We start from the raw sequence: 22719 nt of genomic DNA, 5'->3' as shown, positions 1-22719 counted from the left end.
TTCCAAGTTACGTTGTGCCTTTTGTTTCAAAACGATTCTTCGCGCAAAACTTTTCATATGTAAATGAGTTTGATTTGTACGAAAATGAACCTGTCGGTGGAACACATTTCATATGAATGGTTTCGAGCGAAGACTTGTTTTGAGACAGAGGCAAAAGGCAACTCATAAATGGCCTATTACTTTTCCCTTTTTTTCAAACAGACAAGAAGGAAGCATTTCCGGTGTACTGTGACATGGCTGGCGGAGGTTAGCACTAGATAAGTCAACACTAGATGAGATCTCCTTTTTCTGCCTGGACATCGATTTAAAGAAATGTTATTCTGACTGCTATAATTTGTTTTTGTATCCACCAGGCTGGACCATGGTGTTTAAGGCGGTAACTGGAGCCAATCAAATTGCGTATCAAGCTTACAAGTCGAGTGAAACATACGCCGAGAACGAAATGGCCGCTCTTGACGTCACCAACCAGTATCCCAACGACTACAAGAACAGGATTGTTTTGAACTGGGGTCAATTCGGTGCGTCCGAGGTGAGCGGAGTATAACTAATGTATAGGTGGGTAAGGTATTCCAAGAAACACAGTGCTTTAATGACGCGGGCAAGAGAAGTTGTAGGGATAACTTAATCTCCTCTATAGTATACATTGTATTTTTCTTTTTACGATTACTTCGAGTTTGGTGGCTGAAATAGTTTTGTTCTTAAAGACACGCTGCATAGTATTTGATTTAATTTCTGTGATTTATTTTACTGATCAGGCAAGGGTCATGCTATATAAAGGAGGGAATCCGGTCAAACAACTGAAATTCAACGCCAAGGGATCAGACAACGTGAACTGGTTCCAGTTCGATAAACTGACTGAAAATTCCTGGAGTGACATGGCAAGCCAGCCACGGAACCTCTTTACTATCGAGGCAGGGATTACACGCAGCTTCATTATCAACAGCGAATACGGCTATCACTGCAATGGCGATTTTGGATGGATGGTGATCACTGGAACAAACTTGTACTGCGACTGGGAGCAGCGTTATGGTAAAAACGCTGTCATATACAGCATTGTGGCCGGTCGCACGCACTGGAGGAGTTACAGTAAGTAAAACGACGCCGAGGAAAAATGTCCACACTGTTTAACGACCTAAACATGCTCTGCTGGGCATGAAAATTTCAAACCACAATGCAACTGAGCGCAAGTGTTAACCAACCTGCAACCAACGTTACCTCCTGTTTCCATTGTCCTCAATTTTGTTTGTAATACTTTTATAGAGCGTAATGTGAACAATGTGAGAAGAAAATAAAAACTAGTGACGTTAGAATTCACTGATATCATTGAAAAGTGTACCAAATACAAGCGTATGGGTTAATAACATTTACAGTTAGCCTTTCAGGTTCTTAAAGAAAGCAATTCCAATTCCCGTTATCCAGTCACCAAGCTGATTATGGCGAAACAATTTCCAATGCTTTGAAAAAGTCGCAATAATGCGCCATTATCAAACCCTTCTGTTAGTTGCGAGTTCAACTCCTCTGTGTCTCCATGGAAACAGGCAACTTGGTTAACCTTCTGTCGGGCCCCTTCCACGCTAGCACTACGCCGGAGAAATTTGAAAACGCAACAACCACCGGTCATTTTGCATTTCTGTTTAAGTAAAACTCGGTCAGGGGAATATTGTCATTATCGTAACGTTATCGTTTTTGAAAAGCTTCGTTTTCAAAATGTTTTCCGTCCATTCTAGAACGCAAGGCCGGCGTTTTTAAATTCGTCCGGTTTGATGAGCGTTTCCGAAAAGCTCCGTTTTCGTGACGGATTAACAGTGGACAGAAGACCTAACCGGAGAAAACAGAGCTGCGTTTTCAAATTCCTCCAGAGTAGAGTGGACGGGGCGTCAGTTGTAATCCTTATCTATTTTGAGGTAATTTGAAATGTTTGTTTCATGGGCCACAACCAAAACAACTGAATGCACGAGTAACTGAGATCGTCTACAATCCCAGACAAAAAAGTTGGGACACGAAGCAAGTTCTCCTCTTCCCCCACTTACAATGTTGATAATCAGGAGGCTTTTTTTCTCTTTTTTTTTTCGAAAAAAAATTCTTTTTTTTGAAAAAAACGCGACGTTTTCCAACATTGATTAGGGGGAATGGGGAATACGTGATTTAACTCAACCGTCCCAACTACTTCTGTCTGTTTACATCTTGCTTAGCTCAAGTATTTCGTTTCTCTTTACAGACAACATGGACGTTGCCGATTCCTTGGTTGTTATGTTGCGTTAAGGTAACAACATCGAGTATTTTGCTAAAATTTTAATGAATGTATAGAAGTAGATTTGATAAGACTTCACATTTGCTAATTTGTTACAAGCTTTGACTGAACACAATAGCGTCTCGCGGAAGGGGATTTAACTGACCAGCGTATCAGATATTGAAATGGTTGTTTATCAAAAATGTTCCTTTAAAACATCTCGGTTACAAACGTGTGAAAATAATCACTGGTTAGGTTTGAAAGTAATCTGGTCAACCCTCCTTCGGACAACTTATGTTTTTTTGTGTTTTTGTCTTGTATTTAAGAAATAGAAAACATGTACCGTGTTTCTATCGAGTTTTAGTGTAAATCTACTAGCGTTCTATCACGAATGCCGTTCTCTGACTGCCTACGCTACTCACTATCTAGTCTGTGATAGATAATGAGTAGCGTAGCACTGCGCCCTTGTTAACAAAATTAAAGCCGCTTCTTGGCGTTTTCGAAGTATCAGTGAAGAGGATTTAGATAGTTTTGAACGACTAGTAGATTTATACTAAAACAATTAGATTACTCGCTCTCGATTTCTATGCGTGATAGTTTATCACGCGATAGAAATCTCGAGCTCATAATCTAATTGTTTAATAGGAACACGAGTGGAAGTTTGGGAGAACGAGAAATGCTGTGGGAACACGAGCCGTAGGCGTTTCCACAGCTTTTTCGAGTTCTCCCAAACTTTAATGAGTGTTTCTACAACTCCATAGAAACATGGAGAACATGTTGCCCACTTCTTTTAGAAAACACCGCAATGAAAACAAGAAAAACAGCTTGTTTACTTTGATCATCAAATTTAAATTCTGTTTGCTCCCGCCATCAGTACGTCAACAGCTCGTGCTAGTTCTGCGTTTCCATCGAGTTATAGAAACACGATTTTTAACCAATCAGCGCGCGTATTTTCTTAGGACTGTTTTCTTATATGTTCTATGTTTTGTTGTGTTTGTTTGTTTGTTTTGTTGTGTACAGCTGATGCAAGGATCAATTGACTGTTAAATCAATGATGAAATTTCAGGGTCAAATCATATTCAGATCACAGCACTAGAGAAACTTTTTAATCACATGAAGTAATTTCCGTCTTCTTTTAATTCCAAACACAGAACCAGAGCTCATGTGCTCAACTGGCCAGTGACCGGGGCAAAGAAACCTGATGAGGCAGTAGATTTGAGTTCGCTTGCTGTAGTGACAGGGTCGTTAGATTTGATTTCGGTATTGGTTATATATCAGGATAAGGAGAGGATAGGGTTTGTTTTTCTCGCCTACGCTTAGCAATTTTGTTTTGCCTCAATATCAGTGATATAAATTAAATAAAGCATTCAAAAAAAGCCTAAGTGGTGAACTCTGTCCTTTATACGTTTAAACTCAACATAGGTAGACCAGTCCAAGTGCACACAAGAGTAAATCGATAGTGAGAAAATAACACAGAATAAACACCACTTTAATCGTTGACAAGTATCTTTTCTCCTATACAGAACCTCTAAAATTGAAACAAAACCAATTAGTGGCTTCATATTGAAGCAAAATGTTGCTACTTCATGTCTATGCGACCTGTCTGATAGCAAAATCAAGTTGCTCTCTGTTTTTCAGGATTCTTTCCGAGATTAGTTAAGTTTCGGCAAGCTTGACTGGCGTTCAGGAATTGAGTACGTAAAAGTTAATATGGCGGACTGATGTTTTTGGCGGAAAGAATGTCGAAAAACAGAGAGCTACTTCAGGTTTTGAAGATGAGAGGTTTAAGTTTCAGAGTGGCCACTTTACTCCGAAATTACAAGCAGCTTGAGGTCTGAAGTTGGTAGACTCTAGGCCCCTTCTTCAATAGAAAACCTTGATTATTCAGAGCGTAAACGAAGTCATCGAAGCTGCGAATCTGCAGTCGTAGGTCCTATAAAGAAAAATAATTTAACCGGTTTAATCTCTCATGTTTGTGCACGAAACCCTAGTGTGTGACCATTTAAATGTAAGCTTTTGAGCATTACTTTCATGTGGTACTGTTTATTATACTGTACAAAGTGATTCTAACTTTTTAAAAGTCTGTGGATGAAACCCTTGTGTGCAACCATTTAAATGTAAGTTACTGACTACTACTTTCACGAGATAGTTTACTATGGTTCTAACAGATACCTTCGCTATTCTTCTCATTTGTTCAACAGTGAAAAGAGAATTGTATTCTCTTTCTGATATGCGACTCAGCTCAGCAACAAAGCGTTTGGACTGGAAGAAAAAAATAACAGAAATAAATCACTTAAACTGCAGCTTTAAGACCAAAATGACCTCACCTTTGCAGAAGGTACATAAAATTACGGCACTTTTAAAATTCCCAAGAGATTGGAAATCGAAAATAGTTGGCCAAACTTATGATATTCGATTACTCGCTAGGATCAATCCGTTCTCGCTTTTTCACAACCTCCGAAGAAGGTAGAAAAATAAAAGGAAGGTAACCAAAGGCCAATGGTATAAACATTTAACCTGTGTGCTTTCTGCAAGTGACGATTTTTAACATAGTAATGTTTCAAAGTGAAAGTGAAGAATGATCATCGCAGTAAATTTTCCAATTTAAGCAATTGGAAAGAAGAAGCCTGAAAAAATCAGGGCTTCAACGGGATTCGAACCCGCGACCTCTGCGATACCGGTGCGATGCTCTACCAACTGAGCTATGAAGCCACACATTGGGAGCGAGGTCAATTAATTGAGTTCATATCTTCCCGTGAGGAGTGAAATGATGTGAAGTATATATGAAATAATTCATATATGAACTGCGGTTGTAGATGAAAGTGAAGAATGATCATCGCAGTAAATTTTCCAATTTAAGCAATTGGAAAGAAGAAGCCTGAAAAAATCAGGGCTTCAACGGGATTCGAACCCGTGACCTCCGCGATACCGGTGCGATGCTCTACCAACTGAGCAATGAAGTCACACATTGGGAGCAAGGTCAATTAACTCAATTAATTAATTAATTGACCTCGCTCCCAATGTGAGACTTCATAGCTCAGTTGGTAGAGCATTGAATTATTTCATATATACTTCACATCATAGTAATGTTTCCTAACTCGCTTATTGCGGACGTCGACAAGTGTATATTTAACCTGTATCGGACTCCAACTCATCTGAGGTCTTATGCGCTACTCGGCGCGCTGAGTTAGCTAACACACTAAAAACACATCTCTCTTTGCTGTGAGAGGTCTCACCTGTGCTCTGGAACTCATTCCTGATCCGTGTTGTGACCGCTGAAAATCTAGGTTCCCAAAATCGTCGCTGAATGTGTCCAACAGACTGTACTTCATTATCTCCACCACATCTTGAGCATCCTGTTGGCTGGCTTTCTCGCGCATCTCCAGTCGTGCTCGAGCCTTCAGGAACACATAAAACAATCAAAATGAGAATGCTTTCAGTATTTAATTGATATTATTATCATTATTATTGTTATTGTTGTTGTTGTTGTTGTTGTTGAAACTTTAACTAAGTAGCAGGATGAAATAAAGACAAAGAAATCTACGCATTTTAACATTAGATATCCACACCGCCGACACTGTTATGTCTTCCTAAGTTTAAACTTACTGAATTATTACTACAATGAGAATAGGGGACCTCTGGAAAGCGTATGCTCGGGACTTACCGAACGTTTATGATCGGGACGTCCCGAAAGTGTATGATCGGGACAGCCCGAAAGCGTTTAATCATTAAAAAGAGAGTTGAGGAGTTGTACCTGAGTGAGTCTTATGAGTGACTCCAGTTGTCGGGTTGTGATAGGAGTACTGTCAGCGCAGTGGTGCTGGCGTCTCAAGTCTAGGTAAAAATTCTGTCAACAAACCATAGGTTAATCAGATGTCATCAGTTTAAACCCACATAGAATGCAGGCATTAGTTTGTATGCACGCAAACACAAGAATAACCCCCGAATAGCAGGAAAACTAACACAATCCCCGTCGTGGTTGTCCATCGCATCGTATTTTATCCACATTCGCTCTAACGTACTTGTCACATATAAGATGGCATTCACTCATGGCATGTTTTTAGTCCGAATACAGCACAAACCTTAAGACGCGTCATTCTGGAGAGCACGTCGACCTACAATCATATGTGAGTAGGATCTCGCAGCTTTTCCTCTCCAATCCATAGCTTTACGACCCCTTAATACTTTAGCGTACAACATGTTTTGTATAATTACATGTAACACGAGAATAAACCATTTTGGCATTCTTGTTACTGGACTGGACCTAGTTACAACTGAGGCTAATGCAGCCAGTCTTTTCAAAGTCTTTTCAAATGCAAAGGATTTCAATCTCTTTTTAATTATATCCCCCCGCATGAGCCTCCATTACAAGCTAGTTCCAGTCCAATCCTGAGAAAGCGAACATGGCATATTACCAGTACATTTTTAACATTTTCTTCATAGAATGCTTCAGTTCGTGTGGCAGTAAAGTCATCTCACGTATTCAGCTCTTTCCCCGCTTACGGGACTGAGATTCAACCCGAAAAAGTCCATTCTGATGATGTAGCTGTAATGATCCACGTAGCGTTTTACTGCGCACAGAAATTCAAAACAAATGGCTGGCGTGACTATCTGAAGATTAACATCATCGAATGAAATTTTCCGTGTAGAGCCTTGACGTCTCTTGGGCGGGAAAAATTGACACAAGAGCAACATCGACAGAAAAGGTAGTTATTCACAGCGTTAGACAAGTCAAGAGGGAACGTCTTTAACTGTCGTTTCCCTTGCAAAGACCTCGCTGCACTCGGTCGGCACGTTATTGACTTTAATCCATAGATATTCCAGCCCCACAACCAAGTCAGTAAGCGCGTGCTTTACTAGTAACGAGTCAACATCTCACCTGCAATACTTCTGCTGCCGCGGGTGTAAGCTTGGGATTGACGTAAGTCCTGGCGTAGCCGACGTACTAAAAAACAATTCACCGTCAAAACAGAATTGTATTTTTGTGCAATTAGTTTTAGTAATTGGACCGAGTGGAGTTCAATTCAGGGAGTAATCGCGCGAGTAATTTCATAATCGGACGAGGGCGAAGTGCGAAGCTGATTTGAAAACTTTGTAAATTACAATGAAAACAGGTTTGCGTTGATTTTGAATAAAAGGCTTAGCCTGAAAAATCGAGCATTTTTTTTACCTTGCGCAGAAGAGGCCCGGGAATAGCATCAAACTCTTCATTTCGACCTATCTGTGAACAAAAAGAACCGTGTTATTTCACATAGGCCGTGAAATTATTATAAGTCAAATTCAGAGCGCATGTGAAGTGTTTTCCGAAGTTTTCTATGTTCTATTTACCAGAGAGAAGGTGGTGTTCTATGTTCTCTAGAAAGCAATGCACGCTTGAGGCCTACACTGACAAACTGCTAGTGGACGCACAAACGGAACGTGAGTGCGGTCAGCAGTTTTCCTAGACCTTAAAAGTGCATTAATTACATCTGAGAAGGGGCGGTGATTGCGCGGGCAACACAACATCCGGGACATACATATATCCTATAATTTCCAACCGTGCATCGATTAAAAAAAAATACACGCTCAACTCTAACAATAATTAATAGGATATACAGCAGCTATACTCTGCACCATAATAAGACAATGATACTGTATGGTAACGAAAATAATCACTTCAGAAGCAGTGAGTTCACCTTAAGGCGTTCAGAGAGAGGTTTGTCAGCTTCCCACTGTCTTCTCATCTCATCCTCGTCACTGTTACTCTCCTGCATCAGTAAGAAGGCAAAAGAAATAAACACAGAATTAACCTGGTGAGACTCCAGACAGAGAACACGTTGTAAACTCACCTAACGAACTAGAAATCTTGTAGTCCTGCCCATTATTTTCTAAGATTTTGAGTAGGTCTTTTCAAGTGAATAACGAATTTGATTTAAGCATTTTGTCTCGTCTTGTTCGTGATGACTGATCAGTGATGTTTCAATTGTTTGGCAGTCAAGACTAGTGTTTTCCGATCCTTGAAACTGATTGGTCAGTTAATTGCTTTCATGTCATTAGCTGGAAGACTAATGCTGATGAAAAGCCTTGCCCCTGGGACCCGGTCGCTCGAAACACGATGAGGCTAATGCAGGATTAAACATGAATTTTGATATCTGTTTTACAACTTTCTCAGTGAGGTGTCCTGTTTATATTTTCTGTCCTCCAGTTTTCACGTCTACTTATCTCAAAATGCACAAAACATTAGCAATTGGAAACAATTTTATACGAGAACCTTGAACTTAAAACCTCAAGGATCTCCTAATCTTGTGTTAGCGTTAATAAGCTTTCATACTGGCCCGGATGTTAGTTGCGTATCAGTCCAGATGACGCTTGTATCGAACATCGAATCTTACAGGGACTATCACAATATCGGCTAAAACTTAAGAAAAGTTATAAAGAGACACGAGAAAGTCAAAAAGGCAACTGAGTAAACATCTCGGCAAGTAAACATGACGGACAGTTGCTGAATGAAATTTTCATTCATTCGAAAGACATCACTCCAAGTCCAGGATATTTGAGAGGATGGAGAATTCTCAAAATGACTGCTGTCGCCCTTGAACCAAAAATCTTTTCAAGAACTCGAATTCAACGCATTTAAGATTAGTAAACAGAGTGGTTTTGATCGCCAGCAGGTCAGATCGATCGACCGCAATTTATTTTTCTTCAAACTAAAGTTACTCATTTTTAGACGATGATGACAACTATGAATGAAATCAACAACGATAAAACAAAGGTACCAGATGAACTTATTTTTCGTGGTGTTTCGCTTGTTTTTGTTACTGCCGAACTCGAAGAGTAAATTGATTCACAATCGATGAAAACATGTAAGCTTATTATTAAAACTGCGTCTGCATACGTGTATGCAAACGAACAATTGCGTCTGTGTTTTTATATTGTACTCCGTTATTTTGTAGTCCTTGATATTGACCTCTGAAAATTATACTACAACAATTATTCGCCGCAGGCTCACTGAACATTGGTGAATACCCACGTCGACTTCGTCTCGGTGAATACTCACCAATGTTCACTTCGCCTTCAGCGAATAATTGTTAAGTAAAAGTGTTAATTGTAATGCTCAGAAATCATCCTTCATTAAATGTGTGGTTGCGATGTTGCCAATAAAAGACTGCTAGCTGTTCAGCCAATTTGAAATTTAGAACTCGATTTTGACAAAATTAAACACAATTACTTAAAATGCTATCCCCTTAAAATTACTTGTGTATCAAAATGATGTTCCTACCTCTCTTGAGCGCCGTCTTGCAGTGGCTATCCCAAATGCACTGGAAATAAGGGTATATTGTGAAATATTAGAATTGTAATCTCTTTCTGATAACAACACAAAAAGGATGAATGAGAAAGAGATATCCTTTCGCACCACTGACACAAACGAAGCCTACGTAGCAGGTGTAAAAAGGGGGACGGGGGGTGGGAGGGAGAGCGGGGATGGGGGAGGGAGTGTGGTGTGCGTTTTTCTCCTCCCTACCCCTTCCCCGTTTACGCCTGCAACTCAGGCTAGTACAAGAGGAACCTTGTGACCTCTGCTGCCACGTTGAATATCTCAGCAGAAGTGATGTATTTGAATTCATCAGAAGCCTTGGTTTCGCAGAAATTAAGGAGACGCTTTATCAACGACACTGACATTAGCGATAGTTGGAGATTCACGTTAATTTTAAAAGAGATCAACACCAAAAGATGCTGTGTTTAAGAACAGAGTGGTTAGTTCCTTGCCTTTCGCTGACCGCTTTCAGATCAAAAATTGAGGAAATTGGTTGCTCATTGTCCCGGATATTCTCACGACTAGATTTTCATTGATATATTACTTGCCTTAACTCAATTTGAAATATCAACGTAATGATACGGTGACGACTGCAAAATTATCAATGGCAAATTCGCATTAAACCAGCGTAATGCCAAATATAATGGCACATTGCCATTTTGATGATAGGCACCTAACAATAAATGGGCTGGAACCCTATTCATTGGTACGGTCAAAAGCTTACCTCTTTTTCCCAGAGTGTAACGCCATGACATGTTCAGACAACATACAATCCATTTCCTGTCATAAAAAGAAGAATATCACAACATTATGAGGCCTGAAAGAAACGTCTTTTAGAAACTCTACGTTGTTTTAAAACACACGTTTGAAACTTTAGTTACCTCGTCTGGCTTGTCCAACAAAATAAAAACCTAAAAATATTAAACAAAATGACAAATGTAAAGTTTGAATCTATGTTACTGAAGCCTAAGGTTTCGTTAGCCCGGTCAGTTTATTTTTTAAAATACATTTGCTACAAATAAATATGGTATCACTCAATCAATCAATTGATCAATCACGTGTGATGTAAGAAGAGAAATGTACTATAAGTTAAGTCCTGTACAAATAGTTTGTCTTTAAATTAATGTTATTTAGTTTACAAAAAATTGATGTATCACTTATTTGCCCGCGTATCGTCTATTAGCTAAGACGTTCGGTCAATATTGTTAAAAAGTTATTACAAAATACGCCTTCAAATCTAAAAAAGGGGATAAAACTATAAAAACCCACAAAAAAATTAAACTTTTAAATCACTAAATATCACTATATTTACACTAAGCTTAAGCGAGACTTAACTAACAATTAAAGAAATGAATAAAAAGTAAATATGGCAGATCAGAATGGTCAAGTGTTAAAGATTTACTAAACTTACAAGGTCAAAGCGTGATAACAAAGCACTGCCCATCCTAACGAGATTCAAGAAAAAAAAACAATTCAAGTTGTTCAAGTTAGAGGTTAGCTTCTGGCCAGTTCAACGACCAGCTTAGCATCCCCGAGGAATCACATTTGAAAAGGTCCGCGATGCTCGTCGTCTCGATTAGTAGGGTATTCAGAACGAAACGGCACTAATTTTAGCCGTTAAGGTATCTTTTAGGGGTGCACTCGAAGAAACAATAATAAGCGAAGTCATGTCTGTTTTAAAGCGGCATCTGTTAGGAGTCAAATAAAGCTCGAGCCGCGCCCAAATTGGTCTCCTCTAGGAGATTAATTCAAATTTTCCAACAAGCATCCCCGACCTTTTCACATGGGAGTTCCTCCAGGGGCCGGGGGGTGGGGAGGAAGAGGGTTAGCACACCACTTGCTATTAACCATTTACCAAATGGTCCCAGCCACTCACAAGGAACTTCCACCACAAGGATCACCTTCAACGTTACAGCTTGCAACTGGTACACTGCTGCATGGAGAGTTGCAACAAAACTGGTCTTCAACACAGATTGCCTACGATCCCCTGCGATCCCTTGGGTGTCCTTGATTGTGGTGATAATCAACTTACTTGATCGAGCAATATCCTGAGAAATTTGTAAGTATACGTTCAACTTACTTGAGGTTCTCAGATACAGTTTTTGCTTTGTTGTAATGGCCTCCCACAGGATTAGCAGCGGCCAGGATCGATGTCCTTGCTGGTAAACTGAATGGAGTTGTTCATATGCATTTATATATATAAAAAAAAAACATTTATTGAGCACATCCCTAAAATTTGAATTGTACAAAGGGAAAACCTATCAGCAAAAGCAAGCACTTCTACTCACCTGCAAACGATGCCAGCTTTTGCAATACTGATACTTTGTTGTTCCTAACAAAATGTTAAATTTATCAAAATGATTAAAAACTTTTCTTAAAACAAAAATGCCTTACATTGCAAGAGATGCCCAATGTCATGCAATTTCAGAGACCAAAAGAAGTTTGAGCGGCACAGCCAAGCTCAGTGTCAAGTATTTGTGAGAAAACTGCTTAAAGGGGCTACGTCACCGTTTACTTATCTTAAAACGTTTAGTCTAAATTTTTCAAAGTACTAGCTTGTAATCTGTGTTAATCTTCTCCATCCTTAACCATCCTTGTTCCTTCATGGATTATTCTTTGGTGTTTTCCTATCTTATGCTTAGTTAACTACTATTTTGAAGTTTCCTTCAATTTAAAAGTAATTTTGTCTGAGCTCCTTGAAGGATGATCCTTAGCCCCAGTTTCCATACCATGAATAAAGACTGTGGTTGCAGTTGATGTCGCAGTTGCAGAGCTAGCCATGTAATAAAAGATATTAGTGATGTTAACCTTACCATGGCTTCCAACAAAGCTTGATGCTGACTTCCCATTTTGTCAAATTCATCAATGCAACAACACCCTAGTACGCAGAAATACCCCGTGAAAAAAAGACCCAGAATAATGTTGTTATTGTGTGCTAATGTGATGGTGTCATTCTACAGCTCATGCAACTAATAATCATCTAAAATCATAGCTTCTCAAACATCATTGGCTCACAAAACGTGCAGAGAGTTAGACAAATATTTGAGATTATAGACCTGCAATACGTACAGAGAGTCAACATAATTTTCAAGCAGTTCATACCTTGGTCTCCTAAGACAAGTGCTCCAGCTTCTAATGAGTAGTCTCCTGAGGAACTTTCTTTAGATAATGTTACCTACATATAAAATAAGACAAATGCACCAATGTCTGCACATAAAGGCCAGCATTAGTTTCCTGATGAGTGGTCCCACCTACCTCATGTGCATTGCATCTGTTCACAATCTAAGACTTTACTAAGTGCTACAGTATTAAGAACACTTCTCTTACATCAAACTCCTTACAGATAAATCATCTCCTTTACAAGGTATAATGTTCTAAGAAAGCCTTGTCAGACAGTGTTCGGGACTATACCAACAAACTTACAATTACCCTTAAAATAATCAGGGACAAGGGAAGAATATTTAAATGATTTCTTTTGTTTTATTCCCCTCCTTTCAGCCTCGGCACCATATTTGAGAATTTTAATGTGTCAAAACTGGCCCCTAATGAGGTTTTTGTCGTCCACCCTCACACTTCAAGGTGTACAAACTACCTACTTTAAAGGACAAACAAACCAGTTTTCTTAATAATAAAATAACTAACGAATAAAATTATTTGTCTCACAACCCAAATTTTACACCCCAAACAACAACAAAATTCAGGCTTTTATTTACCGTAAGTCCAGAAGTTGATGTTGCATTTCCACAAACATACACACCTCTAGGAGCAATGTTAGATACTGCCTGAAGCATCTGCATTCAAAAGAAATGAAACAACTTAGCTCTGAGGTTTTAATGGTTGATAACTATTTTCTAAAAACAGTTGCTCAAGGAATTATACGTGCTACAGTTAGATGGTTCAATTCAATTATAGCTCCATTGTCTACTGAATGACAAAATTTGTGTTAGTACTGTAGATAGTGGTTCAAAACAATGACTGTAACCAACCAAAATTTAGCTAACAAAGGATAATAAAATGATAATATTAATATTACCTGACTTTTCCCTAATCCTGGATCACCCACAACCAGTATGTGTGGATTGCCTCGGATTGGAATACGATTCTATGGAAACACAAGAATGAGGTTTAATTCTAAACAGGTGGATGTTAATATGAATCCTGTTCTAAAAGCATCATCTATAAAAATTGGCCAAGGCCATAGTCAGCTTTGACCGACTAACTGACTGACCGACTGATCGACTGACCGACTGACCGACTGACCAACTCACCGACTGACCGACTCACTGGCTGACCGATAGACCAACTCACCATTGACCAACTCATTGGCTGAAAGTCTGAACAGCTGACTAGCTGACTGCCTGACTGACTGACTGACTGACCTGACTGACTAGCTGACCAACTGAGTGACTGCATGAACGAGTGCTTCACAAAATATGCATCTTACCGAATTTTAATCAAATTTGACGGATGACATGCCACTATCTCCATTTTTCACAATACTCTCTTTGAGTCTCAATTTCTTTTGCAGTTAGGGTGAAAAAGTCTTGGGCTAGCAGAAAAGATTCTGCTGGTCTTGTTGTCTTAAATTAATTGACTATAGCCAAACCTGTACCTTATCATTTAAGTATCTCTGAGTTCCTCCAAACAGCCCTAAAACCAGGCCTGCTTTCACCATCTAACAATGAGGAGCACAATATGCATAATGTAAGAAAAAAGAAATGGCAAGTTCATCATGAAGCCAATCTTCTGAATATGATGCCGTTTACAACTCAGTATTACCTCATGACCATAGATGGAAGGACATAGAGATCTATAAAATAATATTTAAAGTGGTTAATAAAAAATATTGAAACAAGGGAATTAAAATCTACTATAATAGTCCACTCCTGTTTGACTTCACACGTAAGTCTCTAAATAAGTTTACTCATCACACTTGAGCTCCACATTCCAAGTGGTATCATATCCCTCCTTGTCTGAAAATCAGTGCAAGTGAGGTGAATAAATGCCCAGTTCCTAAGCTATTAATAAAGAGTACAGGTGCAAATCTACAATAAATGGTGATCAATTTTCAAATGCCAAACACCAATGGTGCAAGCTTCTAGACGGCCTTCCCCAGGAAATTTTTTGGATTTTAATCTCCAAGTCCCCTTTCTTGGGTTTCTGAGTTATTCTGAAAAATCTGACTGCTTTCCATAAAACCATGGAATCCGTTATTGATCCACTCCTGGATAAGATATGGAAAATGCAGTAAACAATTTAAATGAATGCAACAAACAATTTAGTCTCTCTTGTAGCTAAACATTGTACATGTAAGTCCTACCCAACTATTAGTCGGAACAGGTTGCTCTGTGCCTGAATTTCTTGAATGGCATACAGTTCCTATAAAATGCAAAGCATATATTTAAAAATTAAGGCGTAGCATTAAACAGACATAACTAATGCATTTAGGTTGGCATGATCAGCTTTATCCAAATGACAGAAAAACAATATTATAGGCTGCCGGTGCAATAGTTGTAATTTGAATACTATGCTCACACGTTACACTGTTTCATCCACAGAGTGGCACAAACCTTAGAACTACCTTTTACATTACTGTACAGCACTGTAGCTGATGCAGTATCATGCCAGGCAGGCTGGGTGCAGTGCTCAGAGTGCTTGTCTTACACATGCATCAAAGAGGCCTTAGGGTTCAATTTTGAGCCTGGTCTCGGTTTAAAGTTAAATTTGTACTTTATGGTTATCTTCCATGTTCTGAAGGTTTTACCACTGGTTCTCTGAGTTGCGTTGTCAGTTGAAAACTTTTATTATTTGTGCTAGTACCATAACTAGGGGTGATTTGATTAGATTTGATACTTAATGTTCCAAGAGATGAGTTAAAACAATAAGAGGATGTAAAAATTCAGTTACATGAAATGTGTACCTTGATTGAAAACTCCATGGCCAGACCACTGGTTTGCTGATCTCCACTGCTGGGCCCTGCACCCTTGTTGTTATTTACTGCATTAGCATGAAGGTACAGCAGGAACATACACTTGTCTTTGTTGTTCTTGTTCCGATCTAAACATACACAGCCATGTTCAACAAAGAAACAAAAGTTTGCAAGCCTGATATATCACAGAAATTATACAGTCAAACTGGATCATGTGCACTATAAAGGCATCCACAGTTCAGTGTCAATTGATACCCTCGATCGACATCTTGATTGACACTTGAGTGACATCTCAATCGATAATCAGTCTAGAGTTGACTAATTTTTGCAAACACACCATCGATTGTGGATTGCTACATATGAGTTGGTCAACACTCAAGCCAACTATCAACTGACTGTCAATCAAGTGTCAATTGAGTGTCAGTCTAGTGTCGACTGGGTAGCGACTAAGATGTCAATTGAGTGCCGATCAAGATGTTGATCAAGGTGTCAATCAAGGGTTGACTGGGGGTATCAATTGACACTTGACTGGGGATGCCTTCGGTACACATAATCCATCATACTTAACTTACATTCCTCTGTGCCTGTAACCTTCACAATACCAGTAATGGTGACCATGTCTCCTGGCACACAGCTGTCCACTAAAAAAAATAATACGGGAACAGTTAATGCCTTGTGTTTTTTGAGTTAACTTTTAATTTTTGACAACCATGGAAGGGAAACATCATTGACAGTATTAGACTGATGCTGTTCTAAATTGCAAGGTGTAGGATTGCCTGAGGAATGCAAGACTTTACACCAATATCAGTGTGTGAAGAAAGTCCTGTTCAATAGCCCAATGCTTCTGGATTTTCCAGTTAGGCTAGAAATTAGATTCTGTCTGCCACTTGGCCATGAAGTGTTTTGGTAAAATGTTTGAGGAAATTCAAATTACAGATTGGAGTACGAGTTTTAAGTTAGTACATCATGATAGTTGGCCCTTGCCTGATGGACAATCATGAAAATGTGTTGTAATCTAGCATGGCTCTCGTGTAATTTTACCAAGGAGTAAAACAGTAGTACTGCCTCAGTTTAATTGTTTGCTACTTTATATTATTTTAGTCAGGTAGCAGTGTTCCAGATAAGTAGGGGGTCTCAGGTCAAAAACCCTACAAGGTCAGCTAAATGACCCAACAAATGAATTGAAAATTTACAATGAATTGCTAGGAGCAGTGGGAATAGACCCATTGGAATTCCTTGTTGGGAACCTGCATTGAAAACCTATCTGGAACCCTGGGTAGGTTTGTTTCAGTTATTATTCTTAATGGAGACATTTCACTAAGGGTTAGTTCATGTAGTTCATGATCAGTTACATTTAATTATATTAAATCTAGTCATAGTACCTAGATCAGCTGTCAGTTCGCACTCCATGGTTCTAGGGATTCTTCCAGATTCTCTCTGATCATCATCCATGATTTCCTGAACTCTGTGGGCAGAACAAACCATTCAATGAGATTGTCACACTGAAGACATGAAAGGCAGATGATCTTATTTCAGATATTAAAACCAAGAGAAAAACTTTCCAGTTAATTAAAAGATATAATTATGTTACAACTATATTTAAGAAATGGCTCTTTACTAACATGCATATGTATCACAAAAAGCAGGCTTGATTATAACAGGGGCTTCACCAAGGGCCAGGCACTGGGCAAATTGATCGGCTGTGAGGATGATTTGGCCTCTTTTACCAAGTTTGACCATCCAGAGGAAGCTTACCTTATAAAGACGTTCAGGTCAAAAAGGTTTGCCTGCATGTCTGTGAAAGCAAGTTACCTTCCTCATGAAAACATTAATGAAACCCCTTACATTATAAAGAACTGTCACTAACCTGACAGTTTGCCAATCAATAGTCTCTGTCATTGGTGAACTTCTTTCAGGAGTGAAGGATCTGCCACGGCAATCCACAGAGGAACACTATATAGTGACAAGCCAAATTGAAAGGGAGTTTTATAATTCATTTTGCAATGGAGACTTTGTATAAACAATTAAGAATAACAATTAGTGATAATCATTTTGAATGACATTTCAATGACACATTAATCATTTTCAAATTCGTAAAAGTACATGTACAAGTCAGATTCACACGCATTTTTATATAAGAACTCATAAGAATATCTCACTTTTAGTTTTACAAATTAAAATGAAATGAATCCTGCAGGTGCCCGACAGTGTCATTATATAAAATTACATACCTTAGATGGGATTGAGTATTTGCCATCAGTGAGATGGATTACCTAAAAAGAAACAAATGTCCCTTGAAAAACGAGACATGCATGTACATAGAGCAGCATAAAGTTCAAGGGAAAGAGGAAAGAAGGGAGATAGCCTGCAAAAGAGTGAAGGAGGGGGAGGAAGGGAGGCAGGGAGGGAGAAAGAAAAGGTGTTAGACAGACCTGTAAAGAAAGAGTAAAGGGGGGAAGTAGGGAGTGGGTGAGGGAAGAAGAGAGGGAAGTTGCGAGAGATAGAGAGAAGAAAGGAGGGAGGGAGGGAGGATTCAGGAAGTGGGGTTAGGGGAGAGGGAGGTAAACAGGTATAAGGGAGGGAGAGAAAACAGAAGAGCTGTGGGGACCTGGATGGAGAAAGGTAGACAATGAGGCAGGGAGAAGAGGAGAGAAAAGGGGGTTGAGAGAAGAAAAGCAGGCAAGCAACAGGCAAACACGCCACTTATGCTCACCTGTGTTTCACTGCACAGGTTACATGAGAAGGCCATCTTTTTAACCAGAGGTTTTACATTACTCACTCTAATCACTGTCCCATGGATTGCCACAAATTTACCTGACATAATTAAATACACACACATTTAAAAGTTTTTGAAGATAATGAACAATAAACTGCATGATTAAATAATAGAGCAGTGGAACCCCATCTTTTGGCCACCACATCATTACTACCAAATGAATTGGTGAGGCTCCTAGCTATTGACCCACTGGGATCACTTCCTGACACCACCCCTGTACAGTTTGCTTGGAACTTTAACATGTACTTGTCTAAACTATTACAGCTACATTTCGGGGAGGGTGGGGCAGTTCCTTTCTTTCTGCTGTGTTTGTTGTTGTCCTATATATATAGCTGCTTTCTATGCTAGCATGCTACATGGTTGAATTATTATAGGACTAAAGCAGCGATGTTCCATAATTCCACAAAATGTGAAATGTGTGGCATACTAAAAACTACACTCAACACTTTTTCATCTTCTTTTACTCACCAAAATAGTTGGACTTGAGGCTTTTCAGTGGAGTGATGGGCTCAAAGTTTGTTATTCTGGGAACAAATCGCAAAAAATTTTCATCAGTATTCTACAATTAAAATTATCACAGATACAGGAAGATGTGAACAGATCTATTTGATCTACACTTTCAAAATACACCACATTCTTGTACAGTGTACTCATTATAAACTGGTCAGAGGTTCATTAGTAATCATATATATTAAGTGATACACCACTTGGTTACCAAACAAATGTAGTTTACAAGCGCATACTCTTGTGCGACCAGATCCACAATACGTTTATTTAGAGAAGCAGGCACATTGAAGCCTGGGGATGAAGGTGAAGGGTGGGGGGGGAGGAAAGTATCTTGTATCCCACGTATGTTTTTAATGATTAAAATGTTATAATTATTATTATTAGTAAATTATCATTGAAAAAGCAAAGGAATGCTAAAACAGTTCCCAAATTAAAGAACACCATCATTGGATCATTTCTCAGCACCCCTGACAATATTGAGCTTTTTAGCACCCCTCCCCCCCCCCACCCCCCACTTAAAATGTACACTCTGTTATTCCTGAGAAGCATTCAATTACCAAAGACTACAGTGTAACTACACACAAGTACTGTACAATATACATGTAGCTGTGCGAAGGCAAGGGTATTAAGAAAGAGGCTGATTTTCTCCTAAGTACTCAAATTCCACATCATAAGATATCCTCTATCATCAAAGCCTCAGAAAGAGGGACAGAGCTTTTCATAACAATCCATAGCAAAACATTGGCAGTTTACATGATTACAGGTACTCTGTCCAGCCTCAGTGGCTGGGTCCTATTTGCCATGATTCAAAACGTGAAACTTGTAGGCTGTGTGTACCTACCTGGCTTGTATGTATGGTAAATCAATTACAGGTGCACCTTGTTGGCTGTCTACCGTCTCTGCAGTCCACAGAACCTTTAACATAATGAATCAGAAATCATAAATATAATTAATTTTTTTCACTCATTTCCTCTGAACTTGAAATTTCCTTGCCCCTGAGCACTGGGCTCAATTAGAACAACTTGCAAAATATTTACATGATACATGTCAGATAATCAAAGAAGATGTAAACTATTTAATATGTTAGTTGTTGTTTATCTCCAGTGGCATTCAAAGATTTGTTCATATTATTGGTAAGATTCATCCATGACAGCTAGCCTAAAAAAATTATTATCTTAAATACAAAATACCTGGGATACTGCCAGACCAATACTTTGCAGAACAACTGTTGGCTGATCTTTCAAATCTCCAGCCAGTGATGGGAAATCCTCAGCAAGCTCTACATGTACAGTTCAAATAACAGCCATGTTAAACTAAGTCAGTAGGAATGAGCAAATAACTCATAAGATACATGACACTATGCAATAAATTAAATATGAGGATCAAAAGGCTCTTGAAAGTGTCAAATACTTGCTTGTAAACTAAACGTTTTGGGCCTAGCCCTTCTTAAGTTGACTTGCTGGAACTCAGGCATACAAGCACATGTCAATACCTTATTGAGGGCAAGTCCAAAATAAATTATTAATAATTTACAGCACACTTCTCGACAAGGCCAAATAGAAATACATGTATTGGGATTTATAATGATATTTATGACAAATGCAGATACCTGGATCAGAAATGAGGTCCATGTAATCAAACACCACAGCTCCTTTGTTTTCAATCTCATCCTGGAAATAGACAATCAATAACCACGTAAAAACCGAGAGTGAGGTCTTAATGGCAAAATCTCAAACAGAGATCTTGCCATACAGTTGAGCTTTGAGATTTTCCCATGAAGACCAAATGTTTGAGGCTAATAAGTTGTTCATTATATAGCTTTTTGCTTTGTCTTTGCAAGCCTGTAATCAGCCCGTGGGCATTACGGGAGAATAATGCCATATAATTAACCAATCAGAGCACACATAAGGTTGGCTACAAACACAAGCTATATAATAATTTAAAAATAATGTAAGTAATTAAAATTTTCTTCTGCCTATTTGTGCTCTCTGGGATCCAGTTCTAAATACATCAACAGAGATGTTTTCTGAAACACACACCCTGAACACATCTTGGAATACTGCATGACTCCAGCCTACCAGTCACAAAATAAATTATGATAATAATAAAACTCATGCCATGGCATCCTTGAGCATCAAAATTTCAAAATTTTTTCCAGGGAGGGATACCCTGAAACCCTGCTACAGGACCGCACCCTAAGGACACTTGAAAGCGTGCCTTTGGAACCCAAACCCCCTCCAACTTTCATATAATATGCTGTAGGAAAACATTTTGAGAGTGTATACCTTTGAGAGTTGGGCTGCATGTGATTCCACAAACTTTGTAATGGCCTGAACTTTAGTTCCAAGAGATGACTCTGGATTATAAACTGCACATAAAAATGAATGAATTACTGGATCAGTAAAGCTATTTGGGGAGAAGCAGTCGGGCTTGATGGTTTGTGTGCTCAACTCCAGATCAAGTGGTCGGGTTTGAGCCCTGGCTGAGGTTAATGTGTTGTGTACTTGAGCAGTGGAAGTAGCCATGCAATGGACTTGCAGCTCATCTAGGGGGGTGTCAAAAGTAGAAGTACTTTTTGTCACTTCATACTACAGAAACCAGAGATAGGCATCAGACCGATGTGCAAGTACCATAATCACCTAGGTATCCATTTCATACCACAACAAATTTTGTTTGGTTTACAAAGCCAGTTAATGGTGTTCTGCGACAAGCCTGTAGTCTATGGCATGCTCCTTATCTATCAATTTATTTATTTCAACACCAGGTCACTTGTTTGTTTCTGGATTCAGATTAAGTTAGGGCAGTTAGACAAAGTTAACTTACCACTGTCAGAAAAGTACAAATTCCATGTTTTGTAAGGACAAGGCGTCAAGCTTGTCTGCACCTGCTGAGGTCTTTGATGCTGTACTTGAGGTCTTGAACTGCTTTGGTTTGATCCCCTTTGACCTAAAATATGTATGTTATTAACCAAGTGTGAGAAATATGTACTGAGAAAATATTTAATCCAGCATCAGTCAAAGAGAGTAATCTCGAACACCAGCCAGGAAAAAATGATAAATTTATGCATCTTCAGAATAGGACCAGTAAGACCGTTTTGACATTTTTGTCCATCATCCCCCCTTCCCCCCCACCCCTCCCGACTCCTAGCTAGAACCCCATTTAAAGGGCTGATTCTAGGGCTGTCCTTAAGGGCTGTAACCTGTAACACCTATTATGGCTGAATGTGCTTGAAGGGCCCTTGATGTTGCAGACAAAATTGAGCTTTGTTGACACAATTCACCCACAAAGTAACAAGTTTGTTACGGGTGTGAAGATCAAGGCTACAGGTGACTCAAAACTTAATGACAACCCTGCATTCATTTTAACTGAACCTTAGTAAAAATAGAAATTCATTACGTTACATTTAACATATGGGCAGCCCTGGGATAGGAAAGTCGGAGTACAGTTTTCTTACCAGGATGTTGTGAATTTGCAGTATTCCCTCCTTGACCTGTGAAATGATAAAACAGCTGTTGAACTCACAGAAGTCATATCGGGAGTCATATAAGCTTAAGTTTACCTTTAAACTTATACATTAAATTCAATTAACCGACTAGGGCCTTAATTAACTAGAAGATAAACCACGTAAAATCTTTATCGTACAAACACTTGACAGAAACCTTTCCATCTTTCCTATTTTTTACGACGACAGTATTAGTTTTCCACAAAGAATTCGATAGTGCATCGTTCAAGTCAAAACTAAAAGCTTCTTTGCTCATACCTCTTCCAGCCTGGCTGTTACCTCTTCTCTGTCCGCGGAATCTTTGTCCTCTCCCTCTCAAAATATTACCTCTTGCTCTCCCATAACTCATCTTTCTCAAAGAAGAAACATTTCCTCATGCATCTAACCAATACATGGAATTTCACGCCAATAGTAATGTGTAAATTTCCGTCGACAAACACTTCAAATCTGCCGCCATTTTCATCCAAGGGCAGTAAGCCGC

General features: G+C 39.0%; 2 protein-coding genes across 3 annotated transcripts in view; one reads left to right on the top strand and one right to left on the bottom strand.

Annotated features, from left to right (window-relative positions):
- LOC110056647 (uncharacterized) overlaps positions 1-3775 on the top strand; it is a 9473-nt gene extending 5698 nt beyond the window's left edge. Inside the window, exons 5-9 of the mRNA XM_020763160.2 lie at positions 202-246; positions 354-529; positions 756-1086; positions 2219-2263; positions 3382-3775. Coding sequence (XP_020618819.2) covers positions 202-246; positions 354-529; positions 756-1086; positions 2219-2262 — 596 coding nt within the window. The 3' untranslated portion in view covers position 2263; positions 3382-3775. The remainder of the gene's footprint in view (positions 1-201; positions 247-353; positions 530-755; positions 1087-2218; positions 2264-3381) is intronic.
- Positions 3703-22719, bottom strand: LOC110056648 (DNA helicase MCM8-like). 2 transcript variants are annotated; one of them, XM_020763161.2, is made up of 34 exons: positions 22497-22719; positions 22191-22226; positions 21560-21682; positions 21022-21104; positions 20346-20406; positions 19927-20015; positions 19578-19651; positions 18698-18753; positions 18167-18267; positions 17685-17726; positions 17321-17406; positions 16836-16918; positions 16026-16094; positions 15445-15581; positions 14845-14903; positions 14304-14334; positions 14137-14199; positions 13558-13626; positions 13238-13315; positions 12627-12699; positions 12338-12402; positions 11813-11856; positions 11605-11691; positions 10936-10969; positions 10406-10435; positions 10249-10304; positions 9489-9528; positions 7906-7977; positions 7401-7451; positions 7110-7175; positions 5985-6077; positions 5467-5628; positions 4403-4492; positions 3703-4163 (listed from the first exon to the last, which is right to left on the bottom strand). In XM_020763161.2, the coding sequence occupies exons 1-34, from the start codon at positions 22585-22587 to the stop codon at positions 4047-4049; spliced, it is 2511 nt and encodes an 836-aa protein (XP_020618820.2). In that variant the 5' UTR covers positions 22588-22719; the 3' UTR covers positions 3703-4046. The 2 variants fall into 2 exon arrangements, with proteins under 2 accessions (XP_020618820.2, XP_089148096.1); XM_089291970.1 differs by lacking the exon at positions 22191-22226.

The sequence above is a fragment of the Orbicella faveolata genome, unplaced genomic scaffold (assembly GCF_042242905.1).
Source record: "Orbicella faveolata isolate gen_17 unplaced genomic scaffold, um_ofav_v1 contig_24, whole genome shotgun sequence".
In the NCBI taxonomy this organism is placed as follows: domain Eukaryota; kingdom Metazoa; phylum Cnidaria; class Anthozoa; order Scleractinia; family Merulinidae; genus Orbicella; species Orbicella faveolata.
Note: the sequence above shows the minus strand (reverse complement) of the source record. Positions and strands in the feature narration are given on the sequence as shown.

Excerpts from the sequence above, each read along its gene's own strand:
- LOC110056648 (XM_020763161.2), bottom strand. The coding sequence starts at position 22,587 with ATGAGTTATGGGAGAGCAAGAGGTAATATTTTGAGAGGGAGAGGACAA. Across the intron at positions 11,857-12,337 it reads AAGCTTTGTTGGAAGCCATG|GAACAACAAAGTATCAGTAT; the intron begins GTAAGGTTAACA and ends ACATTTTGTTAG. Across the intron at positions 4,493-5,466 it reads GAATGAGTTCCAGAGCACAG|TCCAAACGCTTTGTTGCTGA; the intron begins GTGAGACCTCTC and ends TTTTTCTTCCAG.